Raw genomic sequence first — 22821 nt, 5'->3', positions numbered from 1 at the left:
GGGGGTATTCAGAGAATCGAATAACATTGCTTGAACAGAACATCTTTTATCACCACATACCCATGTGCCCACATCTATTTAAAAGCAGCTATAGATCTGAGGATAAAAACTGTATCATTCTCTCATTTCTAGAAAAAAAAAAGTAGTCATCTGTGGATATACAAACTCATTGTGCCATACTGGCACAGACACAAATTTCTAGGAAAACATTTTATGTTCAATAAATATTTATTAAAATTTTCAACTGCGGTCACCTTGATGAATTATCTATGAATGATTTTAATCAATCCAAAAGAAAATAATTAACATTTAAGACCCGAAGGAATAACTTTCACATAAGTATTTAAATTTGAGAAAAAACAAGACACAATTATTAATAAAAGTCTTTCAGATATAAAGTTATACTACATTAAGATAAAATTCTGGGTGGAAAGTTGAAAAATTCAGGCACAAAGAGAAAAAGTTTAAGTAAAATATCTGGCAGTTAAAGAGGGGCTTGTTTATAGTTTAGTGTCATGGTATTTATAGTCCACTTTTTAAAATAGAGCTTTATTTTTAAGTGTCAAGTTTTACCATTTGATGAAAGTGACAGGACTTGGAAGGAATCAAATTTAGGTTAGAATTGCTGATATCAAGTTAGATGTTCAGGAATGGAATACAGCAATTCTTGTGGGGGTCACCGAGCAGAGCGAGATTTCTGGCTTAGGGATCCTCCAACTGATTCAAACATGCAGCTCTGGAGGGTGCAGAGGCCAGGGCAGGTGTTCCTGAGCCCTGGGGACTGGACACAGTGCACGCTGTGAATATTTAAAAGCAACTCTGCCTTTCATCACTTGCATGGCCTGAAGGGCTTTTGAAATGTCCTCAAATCACCTTGTAATACAGTACAAGGTGCCTGGAGTCCCGCTGTTACTCAGTATTTAATACTCAATCTCAGCCTAAAGGACTCTGTCAATTAGCAATTAACAGACTGCAGTGCAATATACTAACATTCACTGCTAGCAGGTAGAGTCTTGGTGACAGCCTGGCTTCTCAAGCGGCCTCTGCTTTCCCTGCAAATCCAGCGCAAGCACCGAGGAAGCGAGAGAAGGTAGACGCAGAACGCACCTGCTGCTGCCTTCACTTACCATTTGCAGCCAAATATTGGTAGTTAAAACTTGGTTCTTCTCATCCTTAAAAAAAAGAACAAAGACAGCAGCATCAATATGGTTTACAAAAGAAATGATTCGTTATTCACATAGGAATCTGACTGTTGGGATCATTGTTGTGTGTGGAAATTAGAATGCGCCAAGCGCTCCCAAACACACGCAAGCAGCATTTCCCCAGAGTTGAGCTTTCCTATTTATTCTGAAGTAATACACATTTATTATAGAGCACTTACAAAAAACAGAAGAGAACAAAGAAAAAAATTAAAATCCTGCAATGCCACCATTCAGAAATGATGCCTGCTAATGACCTGGCTATTTATCTTTGTATAATTTTATAATTCATAAACTTAATAAAACCCAAAAAATGAGTGAAAATTCTAATTTTTAAAGCCATATCTATTATCAGAATTTAAGCACTTTTAAACAAATATGAATTTGCAGGAAAGGGGACAGGGACCTGTGTCAAGCTGACACGCCTATGCTGAGCATGCTGCCACTGCACTATTTGGCCTTGTCCCTGGGGGTCCTGGCAGGGTTTTTCTCTTATCCTCCACTTACCATACAGCAAGGCAGGCCCTTGGCACACATCTGCAAAGTAAATGCTATCCAGGTGAGTAAACAAGGTCAGTGAGATGGAGCCAGTGGCACAGCAGGTTCAGCTGCCACCTTCAATGCCAGTATCCCATGTGAGTACCAGTTAGAGTTCTATCTGCTCCACTTCTGATCCTGCTCCCTGAAAATGCACCTGGGAAAGCAGCACAAGATGGCCCAAGTACTTGGACCTCTCCCTGCCACCCAGGTGGGAGACCTGGATGAAGCTCCTGGCTTCAGCCTGGCCCAGCAGTAGCCTTTGCAGCCATTTGGGGAGCGAACTAGCGGATGGAAGATAGATCTCTCTAACTCTGCCTTTCAAAAAAAGAAATGTTAAAAAAAAAGAAATGTGAAATGACTTTATGAAGGAGCCTTATTTCTGACTCAAGTCTATTTTTCCTCATTTTGAAAACCCCATACGCATTTGGGATCCAGATGGGCACAGAGTTTGTGTGTTAATGAGGGAGCTTGTGATAGCCTCTCCACTGTGGCTTGGCTCAGACACAAGGCAGCACAAAAAGAGTACAGTTGGCCGGCACTGCAGGTCAATAGGCTAATCCTCTGCCTGCGGCACTGGCACACCAGGTTCTAGTGCCGGTCAGGGCACTGGATTCTGAGCCAGTTGCTCCTCCTCCTGTCCAGCTCTCTGCTGTGGCCAGGGAGTTCAACGGAGGATGGCCCAAGTCCTTGGGCCCTGCACCCACATGGGAGACCAGGAGAGACACCTGGCTCCTGGCTTCGGATCAGCGCCGTGCGCTGGCCGGCGTGCTGCAGCCGTCAGCGGCCATTGTGGGGTGAACCAACAGAAAAGGAAGACCTTTCTCTTTGTCTCTCTCTCTCTCTCACTGTCCACTCTGCTGTCAAAAAAAATTTTAAAAAAACAAAGTATAGTCAAAACTGTCCTTTCCAAATGGGATTTGAAAGTGTTTCATCATGGCTGAACATAGCCCAACATGGCCTAGCAAAACAGAAAAAAAAAAAAAAAAAAAAAAAGCAATGCACAAAGGGACAAATGAGCAAGTTTTGTACAATAGTTTTACTTAGAACACTGGCATCAGTATTTAATAGTCAATTCCAACTTCCAGGACTTTGTAAATTGGCCACTGATGCCCCCTCCAGGGAAAGGATGCATTAGTGACTCTCAGAAGCTGCTGTAATGGGAAGAACTTGGCCAGCCTTTCCAAAGGGCAGTCAACAACAAAGGACTCAAGGGCAGAAAGCACAGGCATCTGCCGAGGCGTGGTCAGCAGGCAGGGATGCAAAGGGGAATGACTGCTGCCTCTCGTTAGCAGAGAAATATGTTCAACACACGAGGAGTTGGCAGGGATACTGTGCTGCAGCAGCGCCCCTGCTTCTACGCTAGGCGCTGCAGGGGTGAGACAAACCCACAGACAGGACAGGGCTGCCTAGGGCGGGATACAGGATGATGTCCCAGTGGGTATAGGGCTGGGGGCTGTTGTCAGGAGAAGCTGCATTTTTGGTTAAAGGAAGAAATGCATCCTGTATTCCAAAATGAAACAAGCCAGGATTGTTTAGTGGCAAAACATTGCAGAGCTCACATTCCTCTGTGCTCTGCATGGAGCAATGTCCCCATAGAGCCGTCCATCTAGACTGCATGAGCCCCGGTCCAGACCCACCTCCAGTATCACTGGAAAGCGCTGTTAAACTCTTCAGGATGCACATCTGTTGCCTCAACTTACTAGGGAGTTATTTTAAATGGACATAAAATTAGCCAGGGTTCCACTTTTAATTGCATTTGTGTCTTCCTGTTCAGAGAGAATGGCTTCTGTGGTTTGGGAACTCAATTACTACCAATCTAATTAAAAGACTTTCTCCTTTCCAATGTTCTACTGGAAACCTCATTAGAGTGACAGTGAATTTCTGCGTGTGCCACAGCATGGGACTAGGGTACAGTGTTTCAAACTGTAACCAACAGCCAGCAGCAGTCAGCCACTACCTGAGTGTAGAGGATGCCAGGGAAGGGGATTCCCAAAGACACCAAAAGGAGAACCCCCCAAGCAGTCCAAAGGCTGCCATACCCAGAAAGGGTCTCATTCCTCCCCTCCCCAGTGAGCACACAATCTCTCACATCCTACCTGCACTGTTCAACATGCTGCCCCTACACACACACACACACACACACGCACACACACACACATACAGATCCTCTTTCCACTTCCTCAGGGGGCTTTCTGACCACCAATAGTCAGAGCACCCTTCTCCTGCACAGCACAAAGGATCAGGAAAAAGTCCCTGGTGCAGTGCATAAGCCCTAGTCCAGGCAACTTTTCATTCATTCATTCATTCAACATTTATGGAGCACTTCTGGTTGCAAGCGTTATTTCAGCCTAACACATACAGCGAGAGCTGAACACTGCTCCTGAGTTTGTAGAGCATAAAGTGTATGCATGGGGATGAGCGTAAAGGGTGGGACTCCATGACACAATGAGATGCCTATAACTACAAATGACAAAGGTCACGGGAGAAGAATCAGGGCCCTTCAGGAAAGATGGGGAGAGAGATTTCACCCAGAGGGTGAGGCTTCACTTCGACACCTATGATTTTGGAACACGATGCATGCACCCGTGCACAGCCCGTGCACACGGCCCTAAGCCTTTGCTGAGAGCCCTGCTTTCCAGGGCTGGCTCCAGCCTCCCTTGCCTTTAAGTTAGCAGCAAGTGCTGCAGGCCTCAGATCCCTCAATTTCCTGACCTGTAAAATGGCTCCTGGAGAAATCACCACCTCCCTCACCTCAAAGGAGTATGTTGGGAACTAGGCAGGGATGGATCCGCAGGGGCCCCCTCTCCTGCAAGACATGGATCTGCTGACCAATAAGCCCACCTCTTGCCCTGCACTGTTTCCAAAGCTGGCTGAGTGGTCTCCCCTCCCCTGCTTCCCATGCCCAGCTCCAGCCCCACCCACTGAACAGGCACCCTATTCTCTGCTTCCTGACATTCTTTTGCACACAGCACCCCAAGCATCCAGGCACAAGTTCAGCTCTGCTTTCAATTTCCTGGTCTCCAGGTTTATAAATAAATCACTTTCTAAGCTCAAAAGGAAAGCAGAGAACTGCAGATGTGAACGAGTCTCAGAGTATGGAAAATGTGGTAAAGGGACATCTGTCCATGCCTGTCGCTCTGGCCTCAGGCAGAAAGACATTCTGGGCAGTGCACGCAGGGGCTTTCCCACTGAGCAGAGTCCACCTGGACACAAATCCCAGCTCCTCACCCTAAAATGGAAGCTTTCTTCTCTTTCACCAAAATGTCTTCCACTGAGACTCGAGCAGTCGGCCTCCTGTGAAGCACCTAAACTCGTTGTAAAATCATGATTCAACACCCACAGGCTGAAAGTCGCCCTGGTCATCACTGAGGTTCGTGCAGGGGAGGGGGTGCTGTTCCAAAGCCTTGGACAAGGAGTCACTGAATGAGTAATGGGGGCAGCCCCGTGGAAAACAGCATTGAACAGGGCCCCTGCACGGTCAGAGATGGCATAGCAAGGCAGGCTCCATCTCCTAGTGTTAACAAAATGGCATCAACTGGGAGGCTTATAAACAGAGATTTACTTTACACAGTTCTGGGCAGAAAGTCTGAAGATCAAGGTGCTGGCGCGCTTGAACTGAGGTTTCTCGTGAGAGTTGTCTGGTTTGTAGGTGGCCATCTTTCTGTTGTGTCCTCACACAGGAAAGGTCAAGGGAGTCCTCTGGGGTCTCTGATAAACACACTAATCCTGCTCATGAGGGCTCCACCTCCCAAAGACTCCTGCCACTTAGTATTACCCTCTTGGGTTTTAGGAGTTCAGTGTCTGAATTTCAGAGCATGAATTACACGAAGCAGGCTTTCAGTAACTCTGATGCTCAGGTTGCCACCTGCCTGTTACTGCCTGCCAACACCATGCAGGACAGCACAGAGGAGCAAAGGACACTCAAGCACAAGGCCCTTGGGCTTCACCCCAGCTCCTCTGTTAGCAGTGACCTGCTTTCGGTGGGTTTCAATGTTCTTTCCCACTGCCTCCTAGAGTAGGTGGAGTGAGGGGAGGCCCCACGCAACATATCGCCCAGTGCTAGCAGCTGTCAACGCAGCTGCCTGCATGCACGACACTTCTGCAAGACCCACATATCCGCAGTCCCTCACGGAACCATGATGGCCAATGAGCACTTCAGTTGAGAGTGCAGTTTGATTTAAGTGAATGTTCTTTTAAAATCAGCCTCTCTGAATAACCATGCATCTGATTTAGGGCACGACTGTTCTGACAACGTGTAATGTGCGATCTTGCATTTCTGCAGCAATGGTTCTTTTAATTTATCAGAAAACATTATTCAATATTATTTTACAGCGCTCCCTTCACTTTTAGTTTCTGTATAGATACTGAGAACAAAATGATAGCTGCAACTGCATCTAAAATTCTTGTTTGCCCAGAAAATGGCTGGATAATATAAATTCATTTTTACACAACACTCTATGGTTTATAACAAAGATGACTTCTTTTATCTAATTTAATCTTTCCATCAACCATATTTTTCATCCTGGTTATATGGGATAAAAAATGGAGGAATTGGGATTTTCCCTGAATCAGCAAGATATCAGGTCTGACAAAAAGACTCATCTCCGGAATAAAAAAATACACTCCTACAAATCAACTGAAGAAAGGCAGACAACCCAAAAGAAAAATGGGCAAAACATGAACAAGCACTTTACCACAGAAGAGATCAGTAAGTGGTATCTAAAATTAACACAGCTAACAATTAAAAAGGTTTTCATTCCTCTAAATGTTGTGTACAGGGCCAGCGCCGTGGCTCACTTGGTTAATCCTCCACCTGCGGTGCTGGCATCCCATATGGAAGCCAGGTTCTAGTCCCGGCTGCTCCTCTTCCAGTTGAGCTCTCTGCTGTGGCCCAGGAGTGCAGTGGAGGATGGTCCAAGTGCTTGGGCCCCTGCACCCCATGGGAGACCAGGAGAAAGCACCTGGCTCCTGCCTTCAGATCGGCACAGCACCAGCCATAGCGGCCAACTGGAGGGGGAACCAATGGAAGGAAGAACTTTCTCTCTGTCTCCCTCTCTCTCACTGTCTAACTCTGCCTGTAAAAAAGCAAAAAACGTTGTGTACACAAACACAATTTTCAACCCATTTTGGCCTTGAGACAATGCAACAAAGGTAACACTATTGTTTTGGTTACTTAATAATCAGTATTATGAGATAGCTCCTAAATTCAATCATATGGTTCTCTCTTTTGTTTGAATGCTTTGCTATGAGCATATATTACCTTTACAATCTAGGGCACAGGAAATGTACTAAGTGTGGAATGTCTCAATCACAGCTAAAATGTTCACAGGTAACACTTCCAACAGTGCTGTTAAACACTCACAAATCAAGGAAACACACTGTGTTGCAGCCCTTTAACACAGTGTCCCGGAGGCCTGACTGTAGATACCATTGATATATATTGATATAAATATATATAGATATATATTACCTATATATGTAAAATTTATTTTTCACAACATGACATGAAGGTATGTAATGGGGTCGATTATTTTAAATGATTTACTGGACTTCAAAATGTTCACTTCTAATCTGGTAAATATTGATATACATTACCCACATTAAAAATCTGGGGAACCCTCAACAGCCTTTGAGAGTGCAAATGAATCCTGAGGCCCAGACGCTGGAGAGGGGCCCGTGTAAGGCTTTGCATCTCTAGGACATCCTTGGGCTGCAGGGCCTGGCCCTTTTCATGCGTGAAGCCAGGCTCGTCTCAGTCTCATGTGGAGGCTGCATGAGGTCTGTGTTTGGCTGTGGGTTGGAGGGGAGTGTTCCAAGGTAACAAGAGACGATGTCACAGGCAGATCTGGGCTCTGTCACTGGCCGTGAGGACTTAAAACGGTCACTGAACTTTCTGGTGGCCCGGGTTCCCTTTTTGTAGAAACGAGGGTGTGCACTCTCTTCCTCCCAGAATGTGCCGCATGGACTGTTCAGTAGCACAAAGAATAAAAGGGTCTAAAACACAATAAAGTTCTCGACCATCCAATTACCAGAAGGAAGTTTCCCTGATACAAACGTACTGAACAGGCTTAGAGAACTGGCCCGAGTGGCAACATCTCCTCTCTACCTGCAATTATCCACTTGCAGCGGTGGCACCCAGCACTGGTTGCTTCTATTCTAGCTGAAGTCTAGGCTAAGGATTAGTGTCTAGAGGTCAACATTTAATGTTCTCAGTGGGTTGACAGTTGTCCTGTGATGCATGAGTGTGCAGGCTGAGTCTTTTCAAGACACCACGCGACACTCACCTCCTTCAAGCCTGGGGCACTTGCCTCTAACACCAGCTAGCTACCTCAGCAGGGGTAGCCAAGGAATGCCATTATTTTGGTACTAAATGTGGAGTGCCTCCATCACAGCTGAAATGTTCATAGGTAACACTTCCGGTAGTTCTGTTAAACACTCACAAATCAGGAAATGCACTGTGCTGCAGCCCCTTAAGACAGTGTCCCAGGGGGTGAGACTGTAGATACTACTCAGAACTCCACTGGGGCAGAGCCTTTAGTCCTTGGAAACCATCTGCCTCTAGAACTCCCTGGAGTGATTCTGAATTCTCAGATTCTGTTTTTAACTACCAAAGTTAAATTAACGTTTTTAGGAGCAATGCAAAGAGAAAGGCTTGCAATTTCTTAAAAATTACAGCACAGTGGAGCACACTTTTAAAATTCTTTGCAGACAAAATTCCAGGAAAAATACATGACAATTAGAAAACTGGGCAGGGTGACACCTTGAAGATTAACGGCTAGGGGGGCAGGGGCAGTTGTATCCTGTGAAGGTACACCCTTGATCCAGGCAATGCCAACTGGTTTTTCTTTCTTCTGAGAAACCTGCTACCCAGCGGCATATCAAAGGCGACAAAGTGCATTGCCAGGTCGCTCCAGAGAAGCAGAGCTCTGCTGGAGATGTGCAGCCCCATGACCCGGGGCCAGTCTGGTCAACGCTGGGTGGACCCCTCCTCTGCAGAGCTTCCCTACACTTCCCATGGAGGGAGGTGGAGTTCAAGGGTGCACTTTTAACTGCAACTGGAAGGCCTTCTTCCCTTCCCTGAGAGGGCCTCCTTCTCTCCCCCAAGACACCTTCAATCTGGAAGAACCAAGTCCGGGAGGTAGATCATGAGAGCACAGTCTATCAGAGAAGAGAACTAACCTTGAGCTGGTAGAGTGGAGCTGGGGGCAGAGGGAGAGTTAGATACTAGACATTAGACACACGGATGGGTGGACAGGGAGACCACGATCAAGCTGCATCTGAACTATCCCTGGACAAAAACAACAAATTCCATTTATGCTTAAGTCACCATCCTAAACTGAATCCCTTTCTTCACATTTCCTTCCCTATTTATAATAAATACTGCAAAAATAACAAGTTCTATGCAACAGCACTATAAGCAAAGAACTGTGCCCACAGCCAGATCTCCCCAAAATGTCTTAGTCACACTGTTGAGTTTTTCCATCAAATTCTGTCAGAAAATGAGCTGTGACAGGTCTCATCAAAACCAGGGTCCTCTATAGACCTGCCTGAGAGATAGAGAGGTCCCAACAGAGCCCTTAGGGAAGGACTGTTGCCAAGCACATTTAAAAGACCAATGGGAAGTAGATGAAATACATAAATGAAAGGAATCAGATTTAGAAGCAGCAGTTTTTTCTTTATCATTTTATGTTTCCACTGATTTACAAATAATATAGATTAATTGGCTTAATAAACTAAAAAAAATAAATTGAGTCATGACTCCAAGAAGAATAACATGAAAAATAATACATCCTCAAGATATTACAGAAAACAGAAACTATGAAATAACACATAAAACATGAACAAGAAGACAATAATTTGGGATGAGCTACAGAACTTTGTATAATTATGAATGAGTGAAGAAAAAAACACACACAGAGATAACTGACATTTAAAACAGAACAAATGCAACAAGAAAAGAGAGAAAAGCAGGCAAGCAGATACAACTCATATGCAAAGAACGCTCTAGAAATACATCCACACAAGAATTGCATGATTCTCATAAGTTCATACTGTGTAACTCAATAAAACACGATTCCAAAATTAGATAATAAACCAGCAGAACGACATGAGAGAAGACTGCAGAGCTAAATAAACAGAGAACAAAAATAACACTACCACATAGTTAATAAGTTAGAAACAGGAACAAAACAGACACAGCTAAAAACTGAGTCACTGGTGTGAATGGAAGACATGAGATAACCATGGTTTGTGCAGAGAAAACACAAAGAGATTAGGCCAATTAGAGGAGTGGAACACAGAGGTGAAACAAAGACACCTAGAAAGCAGAACTGGGAAACACAATGCATGGAAACCAGTTATGTATTTTTGGGAAAAACACAGGAGGCCTGCTTCTGGGCCTAGCAAAAGAGCATATTCCATAACCCAAATTCCATCCTCCATAGAACACCCAGAAATGCTGGGGGAATTCAAACAATGTCTTTTTTATTTTAAGATTATTTTTATTTGAAAGGCACAGTTACAGAGAGAGAAATATAAGGCACAGTTACAGAGAGATGTATCTTCCATCTGCTATTTCACTCCCCAAAAGGCTGCAATAGCTAGGTATGGATCAGGCCAAAGCCAGGAGCCAAGGAGATTCTTCTGGGTCTCCCACATGGGTTCAGGAGCGCAAGCATTCATCCATCTTACACTGCATTGCTAGGCACATCAGCAGGGAGCTGGAGTGGAGCAGATGGGACTCAAAAGGTGCCCACATGGGATACAGGCCTGGCAGGCAGAGGCTTTACACCCGCCAACATACATTTTTAATAAATGTCTTGGAGCAGTGTTGTGATATAGTAAGTTAAGCCTCTGCCTGCAGTGCTGGCATCCCATAAGTGTGCCAGTTTGAGTCCCGGATGCTCCACTTCCAATCTAGCTCTCTACTTATGGCCCAAGAAAGCAGTGGAAGATGGTCCAAGTGCTTGGGACCCTGCACCCCCACGGGAGACCCAGAGCAAGCTCCTGGCTCCTGGCTTCGGATGGTCTAGCCAAGTCGTTGTGGCCATTTAGGGAGGGAACCAGCGGATGGAAGACCTCTCTGTTTATCCTTCTCTGTCAGTAACTCTGCCTCTCAAATAAATAAATCTTTAAAAATAAACAAAACCACACACACACACAAATGTCTTTTTAAATTCAGATGGAGGTACACAAGCAAGAGAAATCCTTAAAAGCAAAAACAAACCTTACAGGAAATAAAAAGATGTTAAGGGACCAATACTGTGTCTTGGTAGGCTAAGCCTACACCTGCAGCTCCAGCATCCCATATGGGTGCTGGTTCATGTCCCAGCTGTTCCTCTTTCAATCCAGCTCTCTGCGCATGGCCTAGGAGAGCAGTGGAAGATGGCGCAAGTTCTTGGGCCCCTGAACCCACATGGGAGACCCAGAAGAAGCTCCTGACACCAGTCCCTTAGCTACAGATCGGCTCAGCTCCAGCTGTTGTGGCCATCTGGATAGTGAACCAGCAGATGGAAGACCTTTCACTCTGTCTTTCCCTCTGTCTGTAACTCTACCTCTCAAGTAAATGAAATCTTTTAAAGAAGATGTTAAGTACATGAGCAGACACAGGAGTTGGGGTGCTGGGCCCAGGGGGAGTCAGAAGGGGATGGAACATTGCCTATGTGGGACCATAGACCAGGGTCTCCCAAGGCCACACGTGGAGAAGATCTGAACCAAAGCCACCACCCCACATCCACCTACATGGAAGAGGATCTTAAAGAGCCTACCAGTGGATACAAACAAAAATAAGGTTTGTCTGCTTTACTCTGAGCTAAAAGTAGAGAAAAATAGGTGTACCATATATTTAAAAACAAAAATCAATTAAAAAAACATGGATCTTTCTTCTGCCGGAGAACTCAAATGCCAATCATTCATAATGCCTGGGACCTCTGCAAGCCACGGAAGTAATACAAAGGCCATTCTAGGCCAGTGCAAACCTGAGGCACCAGACAGAAGCATAAAGACAAAGCAATAAACAAACCTGAAAATACACATACACACAAATTTACCTTTGCTAAGTAACCACAAAAGAGATTATGTCCTCCTGATACAAAATATAAAATATATATCATAAGAGAAAAGCTGTCTACGAGTGAGAGACAGAAAGCTAAACCAACAAGAATAAACCCTCCAAAATTCAGATACAATACATATCACAGGAATAATATTGGGGGAAATAATTATTAAATGCATTAACAATATCAAAAATGATAATCAGTAAGATTAAGCCAGATTTCACAAAATGACCTATGACGTAGCTCATGGTGATAAGAGATGGAAAATGTGAATGCTTAAGATATAAAAAGGGCACAAAATGAAATGATTCACAAATTCAAAGAAAGTATTAGCAGAAAAAATATAAAGAAATAATGACTGAGAAATTTCTAGAACTGGTCAACCAATCCTCAGATTAAGGAATTAGAAATTCTTCAAAAAGATGAGCCATAAACTCATCAAAGCTCAATTGTTTTCAGCTCCAACTGTAGCATTTAGAATCAATCAGCCCCATACAAGAAAAAATAAAGAAACTCAACAGACTGAAAAATCAATGATGCTTCTTGGACACAGGAGGGGGTGACGGCACAGGTAAATGCCTCAGCAGAATCTGCAGTCGCAGCCAAAATCTGCCAGGAACTAAGGGTGAGGCTTTCACGCTAGTTTTAATGAAATGTCTGATTGCTGAGTGTGAACCTGAGCGAGTGAAAACAGCCCGAGGGCCAGGGGCTGAAGGCCACAGTCTTGTGGATGCTTCCTCCCAGTTCTCCTGTAAGCAGGCAAGGAAGATTCCCTTCCAGCTCTGGCAAGAAGGGAAGGAGCAACCCCAGGGAAGTGGCCACCAGAGCCTTCTCCACAACAAGAGCCTCCTGTCCAGGCTTTGTCAGAGACTTCTTCCTCTGGGGAGATGGCATTCCTCCCACTCCAGCACCCTGTCGCCTCTGTCCTCACCTGTGTGGGGAGAAAAGCCATAGGACCAGGGAAACACATGTGAAAGTCACAGCCCACAGACCAAGGCCCGGGAAAAGGGAGGCCCCTGACTCAGGACCGTAGGACACCTCCCCTCCCTCCACTGCCCCCTTCCCAACAGGGCTCTGGGGAACAGTGAATTACAGCCAAAGGCTGCCCCCGACAAGAAGAGGAGCTATGTAGGAACTTGACACCTCTGACACTTAAAGCTATAGAGAGCATGACATAAAGCCCACCAACTAGTCAGACTCACACAAATCCCCACTCTAAAAGTGCATGTTCCCTCAATTCCTATTATTTTACAAGTTATTTCTGGCTTATTACAGAAAAAATAACAAAGCAACTAAAAGGGAAAACAGTCTGAAATGAAAGGAAACCTCAGAACGGGACTCCTGTATGACACAAATACTAAGGTGATCAGAGGAGGGATTTTAAGCACAATGATAAGTATGTTAAGGATGACAAAGGAAAATGAACAATATGCAAAGACAGTTGGGTAATTCAGCAGAAAGATGGAAGCTCTAATGAAGAAACAAAAGGAAACACAGTCATCCCTTAGTGTTTGAGCAGGATTAGTGTGGGACATTCCAGTCTTTTATGTAAAAAGGGATGACATTTGCAAAGAATCCATGCTAATCTTTCTGTACACTTCAAGTCATCTCTAGATGGCTAAAAACACCCAGCAAAATGTAAATGCCATGTAAATGATTTTATACGATATTGTTTAGGGAACGATGACAAGAAAACAGTCTGCACACATTCAGTGCAGTTTTTCCTCCAAATATTTTGGTCTGTGGTTGAATGAATCTGTGGATATAGAACCATGGATATAGAGGGTTTACTTTACTAGAAACAAAAATAACAGATACAAGATTTTAAAATATTGTATAAAATTTGAATATATTTTGTGAAAAATGTAAATGATATTTAAATATTTTAAATTTCAAAAGAAAAAGCAAGAAACAAGGCTTTTGATAGCTCATGACTAGACTGGGAACAGCTAAGAAATGAATCAGTGAGTTGATGATATGTTAATAGCAACTTCTGAAAATGAAATGTAGATCGAAAAAGACAAAAGAAACGCAGATTATTCAACACTGTGGGACAATTTCCAAGGGTATAACGTAGCGCGTAACTGAATTAGCAGGATGGAGGGCTGTGCCAAAAGAATATTTGAAACACTAATGGCTGAGAACTTTCCAAAATTATCGACGGGGGGCAAGCATTTTGCCTGTTAAAGATACCACCTGGGATACCCACATCCCATATCAGAGTCCCTGGGTTTGAGTCCTGGCTCCATTCCCAGTGCCGACTTCCTGCTAATGTGCACAGCCTAGGAGGCAGCAGGTGCTGGCTCAGATAAGTTGGGTTGCTGCCACCCACATAGGAGACCTGGACTGAGTTCCTAACTTCTGGCTTCTACCTGGCCCAGATCCAACTGTTGCACACAATTAGGGGTGAACCAGTAGATGGCAGATCTGTCTCCATCTTTGTCTTTCTCTTAAATAATAAATGCAAGAATAATAATTACTGACAGATACAAACCACACATCCAGGAAGCTGAGCAAACACCAATCTGGATAAATATCTAAAAAACTAAATATGGGCCCTTATCACTATCACAGAAATTAAATCAAAATGAAACATCAGCCTACATGTGAAATATAAAGTGATCAAAGTAGAAGAAAACATAGAATTAAATAAATATGACATCAGGTTTAGGGATGAGTTGTTTGTTGTATGTAATACCAAAGGCATGCAAAGAAAAAAAGGGCTAAATTGGGCTTTATTAAAATTAAAAGCTGCTCTTTGAAAGACACTGTTACCAGACAGACAATACAAACGATTGGGAGAAGTTTTTGCAAAACTTATCTTTTATAAATAACTTGTTCCCAAAAATGTAGGAAAACCAGCAATAACAAATAACCTAACCAAAAACATGTGCCAAAGATATGGTTACCTCACCAAAGAAGGTATACGATATCAAACAGCATTTGAAAAGATTCTCCACAACACATGTTATCAGGGCAACACAAAACAATGAGATAGGCCACACCGCTACTAGAACAACTAAAGTCTAAAAACCTGGCCACACCAACTGCTGGGAGGATGTGGAACAGCAAGAACCCTCCTTCATTGCTGGTAGGAATGCAAAATGGTACAGCCATGCTGGGCTTCTTACTTAACTAAACCTAATAACTCCATAGGCTCCGATAATTGCATTGTAGGTATTTTCCCCGTGACTCAGAAGCATATCCACTCAGAAATGTGCATGTGAATGGTTATGGCAGCTTTACTCACAATGTCAAAAACTGGAGGCCGCCACAATATCCTGTTAACAGCAGAATGGACAAACTGATAATTCATACTATAGCATGTTATTCAGGGAGAAAATGAACTACCAAGCCACAATGAAATGGATAAATCTTAAATACATACTGGTAAGTGAAAGAAACCAGGCCGACAAGGCCACGTACTGAAAAATTCCCTTTGTAAGACATTTTACAAGAGGCGATACTGAAGATATGGGAAGCACATCCTGATGCAAGAGTGGGGAGAAGGAAGGATTATATGGAGCACAGGGGCTTTTTAGAGCAGAGAATTCTGCGTGATATTGTAATAGTCTGTATAACATTAAGCATTCATCAAAACTCATAGAACTTTGTAGCACAAAGGCTGAGCTAAAATGTATGCAAAATTCTAAAATACAATTGAGGAAATCAGGGAATTCAAAATAAAATGCAAAATATGACCAATGTATTTCAAAAATATGACAAACATTATGACAATCCGGGGGGGGGGATGGTATTAACCTAAGAAACCTTCAAAGTGAGCAGTCTCTAAAGAACTACGTATAAGTATTGCACCCTAATTGATGAACTTGTTCCCACAAAGAAATGGATTACCAGTTCTTAAACCTGTAAGTAGATGGATGGTACATGATGGAAGTTAGGTTTCTCATTGATTGGGAAGAAGTTACAGAAATTGATGTCTGTAAGAATTAGAGCTGGAGACATAAGGATGGCCTTGTGTTTATTTTTTTTTAATTTATTTTATATATTTGAAAGACAGTTACAAAAAGAAGTAGACAGAGAGAGAGAGAGGTGTTCCATCCACTGGCTCATTCCCCAAATGGCCACAATGGCCAGAGCTGAGTCGATATGAAGCCAGGAGCCAGGAGCTCCTTCCAGGTCTCCCACATGGGTACAGGGGCCCAAGGACTTGGGCCATCCTCCACTGCTTTCCCACATGCACTAGCAGGGAGCTGGATCTGAAGTGGAGCAGCCAAGACTTGAACTAGTGCCCATTTGGGGTGCTGGAGTTGCAGGCCAGGGCTTTAACCCACTGTGTCACAGCGCCAGCCCCAAAGGCCTTGTGTTTAGTTTAATAAGGATACAGATGGTAACACATAGAAAGTCACAGATACGCATATATATGTGTGCTGTTTTATGTGGCCATGGAATGGCCAATTCTAAGTATTGGACAGCAAATATACAAGATGAACCTTCAGCATCCTGCAGTGCTACAAAGTTTTTTGTTGTTGTTGTTTTTGTTTTTTGTTTTTGACAGGCAGAGTGGACAGTGAGAGAGAGAGACAGAGAGAAAGGTCTTCCTTTGCTGTTGGTTCACCCTCCAATGGCCGCCGCGGCTGGCACGCTGCGGCTGGCGCACCGCGCTGATCTGAAGCCAGGAGCCAGGCGTTTCTCCTGGTCTCCCATGGGGTGCAGGGCCCAAGCACTTGGGTCATCCTCCACTGCACTTCCGGGCCACAGCAGAGAGCTGGCCTGGAAGAGGTGTAACTGGGACAGAATCCGGCACCCCGACCGGGACTAGAACCCGAGGTGCCAGTGCTACAGGTGGAGGATTAGCCTATTGAGCTGTGGCGCCAGCCACTACAAAGTTTTAATAAACAATCAAAAAGTAAAAATAAAGCTACAGGAATGGTGGTATATCAAAGGGACATAGGAGTGAGTTGAACCAGTACCCAGTGGCCAAAGCTAGAATATATTAAGCAACAAAATAATAAGAGAATGAATTACAATATAAAATATAAAATATCAATAAAGGGACAAATACCATATGTTCTCCCTGATCGGTGACAACTGACTGAACACCAAAAAGGAAACCTCCTGAAGTGAAATGGACACTATGGGAAACGGTGACTTGATCAGCATAGCCCTGACTGTTTATGAACAACTTAATACATTATCCCTCTTAGTAGTTTTTATGTCTGTTCTACTTAATATGACTGGTTTAATTCTGTAATTAATACACAGTTATTCTTAAGTGTTGAAATTTAACTGAAATGTGATCCCTGTTAAACATAAGAGTAGGAATAAGAGAGGGAAGAGATGTACAATTTGGGACATGCTCAAGCTGACTTGCCCCAAATGGTAGAGTTAGAAACATACCAGGGGACTCCAATTTAATCCCATCAAGGTGGTATGTACCAATGCCATCTCACCAGTCCAAGTGATCAATTTCAGTTCACAGTTGGTCATGGTGGAGGGACTGGGAGTCAAAGGGAGCACATAGACAAGTCTAGTACCTGCTAACGCTAACCGATGGAGTAAATAAAGGGGAGAGTGATCCCACATGGGAAGTGAGATACTCAGCAGACTCATAGAATGGTGGATGTCCTAAACAGCACTCTGGCCTCAGAATCAGCCCTAAAGGCATTCGGATCTGGCTGAAAAGCCCATGAGAGTATTTCAGGCATGGAAAGCCAGGACACTCTGGCCAAAAAAAAAAAAAAAAAAAAAACCTAAATGAAAGATCTCTGTGAGTGAGATCCCAGTGGAAAGAACAGGTCTTCAAAGAAGGAGGTACCTTTCTCTGAAGGGAGGAGAGAACCTCCACTTTGACTATGACCTTGTCTAAATAAGATAAGAGTCGGTGAACTCAAAAGGCTTCCATAGCCTTGGAAACTCATGACTGGTGAATAGGGAGATTACTGATGCCATAAACAGGAGTGTCAATTTGTAAAGTCAACAACAGGAGTCACCGTGCACTTACTCCTCATGTAGGATCTCTGTCCTTAATGTGCTGTACATTGAGACTTAATGCTATAATGAGTACTCAAACAGTATATTTCGCTTTGTGTTTCTATGGGGGTGCAAACTGTTGAAATCTTTACTTAATGTATACTAAACTGATCTTCTGTTAAAAAAAAAAAAAAGAAGAAATTATCAATTCCCAACTTGACTCTCGCTGGGATTAAACATGACAATAGGTCTGATCTGATTTCATCATCATTTAAAAAATCATCTATAATTTTTCACTTTATGTTTCTGTGTGGGAGCAAACTGTTGAAATCTTTACTTAATGTATGCTAAACTGATCTGTATATAAAGAGAATCGAAAATGAATCCTCATGTGAATGGAAGGGGAGAGGGAGTGGGAAAGGGGAGGGATGCGGGTGGGAGAGACGATATGGGGGGGAAGCTATTGTAATCCACAAGCCGTACTTTGGAAATTTATATTCATTAAATAAAAGTTAAAAAAAATAACATAAATGACTGAAATAGGGTAGAACAAACATATCTGTGCCATCAAATTCCAGGTTTATGTAGATGTTTGGCCTTCAAAGGGTTGGAGCACAACTCCTCACTCTTTAAACATTGGCTGTGCATCATGGCTTCCTCCTGATTCCTGCTAAGGACCACTCTGGGAGGCAGCAGGCGATGACTCCAGTGGTTGAGTTCCTGTCACCTCGTGAGAGACCCGATTGAGTCCAGATTCCCGGCTTTGGCCTAAGACAGTCCTGGTTATTGTGGGCATTTAAGGGGTGAATCAGAAGGTCGGGGACCTGTGTCTCTGTCTTTGATCTTTCAAATAAATAAATTAATTAATTTTAAAATTAGAGTACAGTATAAAAAGGGGAAAATAAGCAATTTTATTGTAGAGACCTGACAAATGCTATTTAAAGCAATATGACTAGGCTTATCATCAATAAGTTATAATAAAAGTATGTAGGCTTTATATGATAATTACACTTTTACTCTGTGGTCTTCTCTGCCAAAACACATTGCCTCCATCTACCATGAGGGAAAAAAAAAACCCACAAATCTCAATTAAGAGACACTGAAAAAAATATGTAACAAGTAAACTCAAAATTGTTAAGATCATTAAAATAAAGTAGGTCTGAGAAACTTTTTCAACCAAAAGGAGCCTAAGAAGACATAACAAGTAAATGCAATATGGTATCCTGAATGAGACTCTAAAGAAGGAAAAGAACATTAGGAGGAAAAAAGGTAAGAAATATGAAATATGGAACTAAGTTACATTATCCTTACTATATTTATTAATTGTAGCAAAAATGGGACGTGGATGTGTTAGTCCAGAGATAGAGACACCAGCGTTCTTCATCAGAGCACCTGGGTTCTAGTCACAGCTCCAATTCTTGCCTCCAGCTTCCTGCTAATGCATACCCTGGGAGGCAGTGGTGAGGGCTCCAGTAACTAGGCTCTTGCCGTGTACCTGGGAGACTTCCACCACTTCCCAGCTTTGGTCCTACTCCTGGCACAACCCTGGATTTACCAGCATTTGGGGAGTGAATCAGCAGATGGGAGATCTCTCTCTCTCTTTCTCTCTCTCACTCTCTCTCTCTCTCTCTGTGTATGTGTGTGTGTGTCTGTCTGTCTGTCTGTCTCTCTATTCCTCCCTCTCAAATGAAAAAAAGTTGGTAATAAAATGGACCATGCTAAGATAAGACAAAAACAACACAATGGGCTGGTGCCATGGCTCACTTGGCTAATCCTCCACCTACGACGCAGGCACCCCAGGTTCTAGTCCGGTTGGGGTGCTGGGTACTAGTCCCGGTTGCTCCTCTTTCGGTCCAGCTCTCTGCTGTGGCCTGGAAGGCAGTGGAGGACGGCCCAAGTGCTTGGGTCCCTGCACCCACATGGGAGACCAGGAGGAAGCACCCAGCTCCTTGCTTTGGATCGCTCAGCGCAGGCCGTAGCGGGCATTAGGAGAGTGAACCAATGAAAGGAAGACCTTTCTCTCTGTCTCTCTCTCGCTGTCTCTCTCTCTCTCTCGCTGTCTCTTTCTCTCACTAACTCTGCCTGGCAAAAAAAAAAAAAAAAAAAAAAAAAAAACACAATAGGGAAACTGTGTAGGGTGTACATGAATTCTCTATAGTATGCTTTCTCTAAATACAAAAACGTTCTAAAATAAAATATTTTTCAATAAAAATGCAAATCATAATGTATTAAAACTACAGCATATGAAAATGAGTATCCAAAAGGCACAGAGTCAAAGACAATTCATTACAAGGCAGTAACAACTGGCCTGGGAACAGATTGCAAAATACAAAAGCAACAGCTGAAATCGAAGAAGTAACACTTTCAAACTACGGAAAGTAGTTGTGGAATTCAACTTTGAATTCATCCCGTCTAAACTGTCCTCTAAGGACAAAGCTAAAATACAACACTTTTCAGATAAGATTCCATTAGAGATCCCACCTCCTTCATATAAATACTATCAGGTGTATTCCTGTAAGAAGAAGCAGAATTCAGAAGAAAATAATGGGATATAAAAATTTCATGATACATAAGCCAAAACCCTGAAAAGGCTTCTTAAGGGCAAACTCTTTTCAAGTTGTTTTTGGCTTACACATTTATGGGTAATTCCAATTATATTATTTATATCTTCTAATTAAATATTATTCTATTTTCTTATTTCAAATGCAACATCCAATTCAATTATAAGATCTCATTTTTAACAGCTAAAATGTGAAAAAAAAAAACACGTACATCTTAGAATTGATGGAATATTGTTAAGTTTCTTTTTATGGAAAAGGATATAGAAAATCAGAGAAAACATGTAAAGTTGCAGAGACAGCTAATGATCTATCACAACACCACACAAGTGAAATGCCTGAGAAAAATTAGGTGGGAAGACAGCCTAAATGGAAGATCTTTAGCAGAATCAACATTGATAGATTCATAAATTGTCTCAAAGACAGGAATCTGCAAGTTTATAGATGTGATGCGACTCATTTAAATGAGAAGGCAACAGGCAGACCCTATAGAAACATGCTGCTGACCTGTAAGAAAGACTGGGGAGAAACAGGTTTTACTGTGGTGACTGCTGTCAGAGTATGAGCAGCTACAAACTCAGGAAAGAAGAGACACAGTCAACCATCTGTCCACGCCTTCTCTGCACTCCTTAGTCAAGAAGGATTTGAGGAACATCATGGAAACGCTTTCCTCTTCCAAATATTTCAATACACACCAAAGAGAATGGGAAGATCGATGGACTTCAGTAAGTTTGTGGAAAATGCAACTAACAGATTCTTCAGAGGCACACATTTTGGTGCAGTGGGTTACACAGCCGCTTGGGATTCCTACATCCCCTATCTGAATGTCGGTGTGAGTACCGGCTGCCCTGCTTCCAAACCAGCTCCCTACTAATGCACCTGGAAAGCAGCGTCAGCTGTTGGCTCAAGTAGCTGAGTCCCTGCCACCCATGCAGGAGACTCCGATGGTGTGCCTGGCTCCTGGAGTCAGCCTAGCCCAGCCTGAGCTGTTGCAATCATTTTGGGAGTGAACCAGAAAATGGAAGATCTCTTTCTGTCTCTCTCTCATTCTCTCACTCTGCCTTTCACAAAAATAAATTCAATAACTAAATAAATCTTAAAAGAAAATATAATGCAAAGTTTCTATGACCTGTTTAAGCTTCCTGGGTTTTAAAGCAATTAAAGACACAGTCAGCGAAGGGCCAGACATTGGAGACTCCTGGAGGAGGATCAGTTCACATTACGAGACTCCCATAGAAGAATCAGAGACCAGCTAAAGGCTGAGACTGGGTGTAGACACAGGCCTCTCAGTCCCACCAGCCTGTCCTCAGGGCTGCACTCTGATATACAACATGAGCTCTCAATCGGTTGAACTCAAGCCAAGTAGCCAAGGAGTTTCCTGCAGCATCTGGCCCTAAGTGTCTTCCCCCACAGGCCAACACCGAGACCAAATGCACTTGTTCGGAGATCTTCTACACTTACATTTTGCTACCTAAGTAGCTTCCAGTGCTGATATCCATTCTAGGAACAGTGTGGCAGGAAGCAGCTCACCTTGAATCCGTGAGCCAAGAGTGCCACCCAAATGATGTATATTACTGACTAGGAAACACTATCTTCCCTTCCTACCCATCCCTAGTTCACATGAGAATGCTAAGAAGTCCTGAGGAATATAATGAAACTTGCAGTTCTCAAATGTATTTATAGAATTTTGTTTTTCTGTAAAATCTATAAATAATGAGTTTCCTGCAGACTCAAATCCTTCTCTTACAGATTGGTAGAAAGCTAATAAGTTACTGGGGCCCAGAAATATTTTGGTGACTCATTCAAACTAATCATTTCAGAGTTTTAATAGCAAGAAAAACTCTACACTTCTTCCTTCCCCAGATCCATATCCCATTTCCTTCCTAATCCAGAGCACATCCTGATTGCCATCTTTGGAACAATGAGGAGCTAAGTAAACCAACTCCGATTACTTATAGGATCTCTCTCTTTCTGAGAAGTACAATGAAGAGATGTGTACAAAGCATGCCACACCGGTGACCAAGGAAAATGTTTCTGACACAAAAATCAGGCATACTATTACTTGTGAATTCTTTCATAATTCAGGTGATTAAAGTTTGCATAATTTCCAAAGTAATTCCTTCCTTCATCAGTGATCTCTTAGATGTAAGCTACTTAATGTCACGAAAAAGTTTTTCATTAAAAACCCTAAACTGGGGCCGGCACCATGGCACACTAGGTTAATCCTCTGCCTGTGGCACCAGCATCCCATATGGGCACCGGTTCTAGTCCCGGTTGCTCCTCTTCCAGTCGAGCTCTCTGCTGTGGCCTGGGAGAGCAGTAGAAGATGGCTCAAATGCTTGGGCCCCTGCACCCACATGGGAGACCAGGAGGAAGCACCTGGCTCCTGGCTTCGGACTGCTGTGGCTTCAGCCGTTGGGGCCATTTTGGGAGTAAACCATCGGAAGGAAGACCTTTCTTTCTATCTCTCCCTCTCACTGTAACTCTGTCAAATAAATAAATAAATAATCTTTAAAAAAAAACCTAAACTGACTA

General features: G+C 43.2%; 1 protein-coding gene across 2 annotated transcripts in view; it reads right to left on the bottom strand.

Moving 5' to 3' along the window:
- The window catches only part of CHRNA7 (cholinergic receptor nicotinic alpha 7 subunit), a 132380-nt gene that overhangs the window by 61002 nt on the left and 48557 nt on the right, over positions 1–22821 (bottom strand). The window contains exons 1-2 of one of the 2 annotated variants that reach the window (XM_051822925.2): positions 8024–13656; positions 1128–1172 (exon numbers count right to left, since the gene is read on the bottom strand). In XM_051822925.2, the coding sequence (XP_051678885.1) occupies positions 1128–1130 (3 nt within the window). In that variant the 5' untranslated portion in view covers positions 1131–1172; positions 8024–13656. Of the gene's footprint in view, positions 1–1127; positions 1173–8023; positions 13657–22821 lie in introns of those variants that run through there. The other variant, XM_002718287.5, reaches the window with a different exon arrangement.

Source organism: Oryctolagus cuniculus, chromosome 12, assembly GCF_964237555.1.
Source record: "Oryctolagus cuniculus chromosome 12, mOryCun1.1, whole genome shotgun sequence".
NCBI lineage: Eukaryota > Metazoa > Chordata > Mammalia > Lagomorpha > Leporidae > Oryctolagus > Oryctolagus cuniculus.
This window is presented reverse-complemented; position numbering and strand designations above follow the sequence as displayed.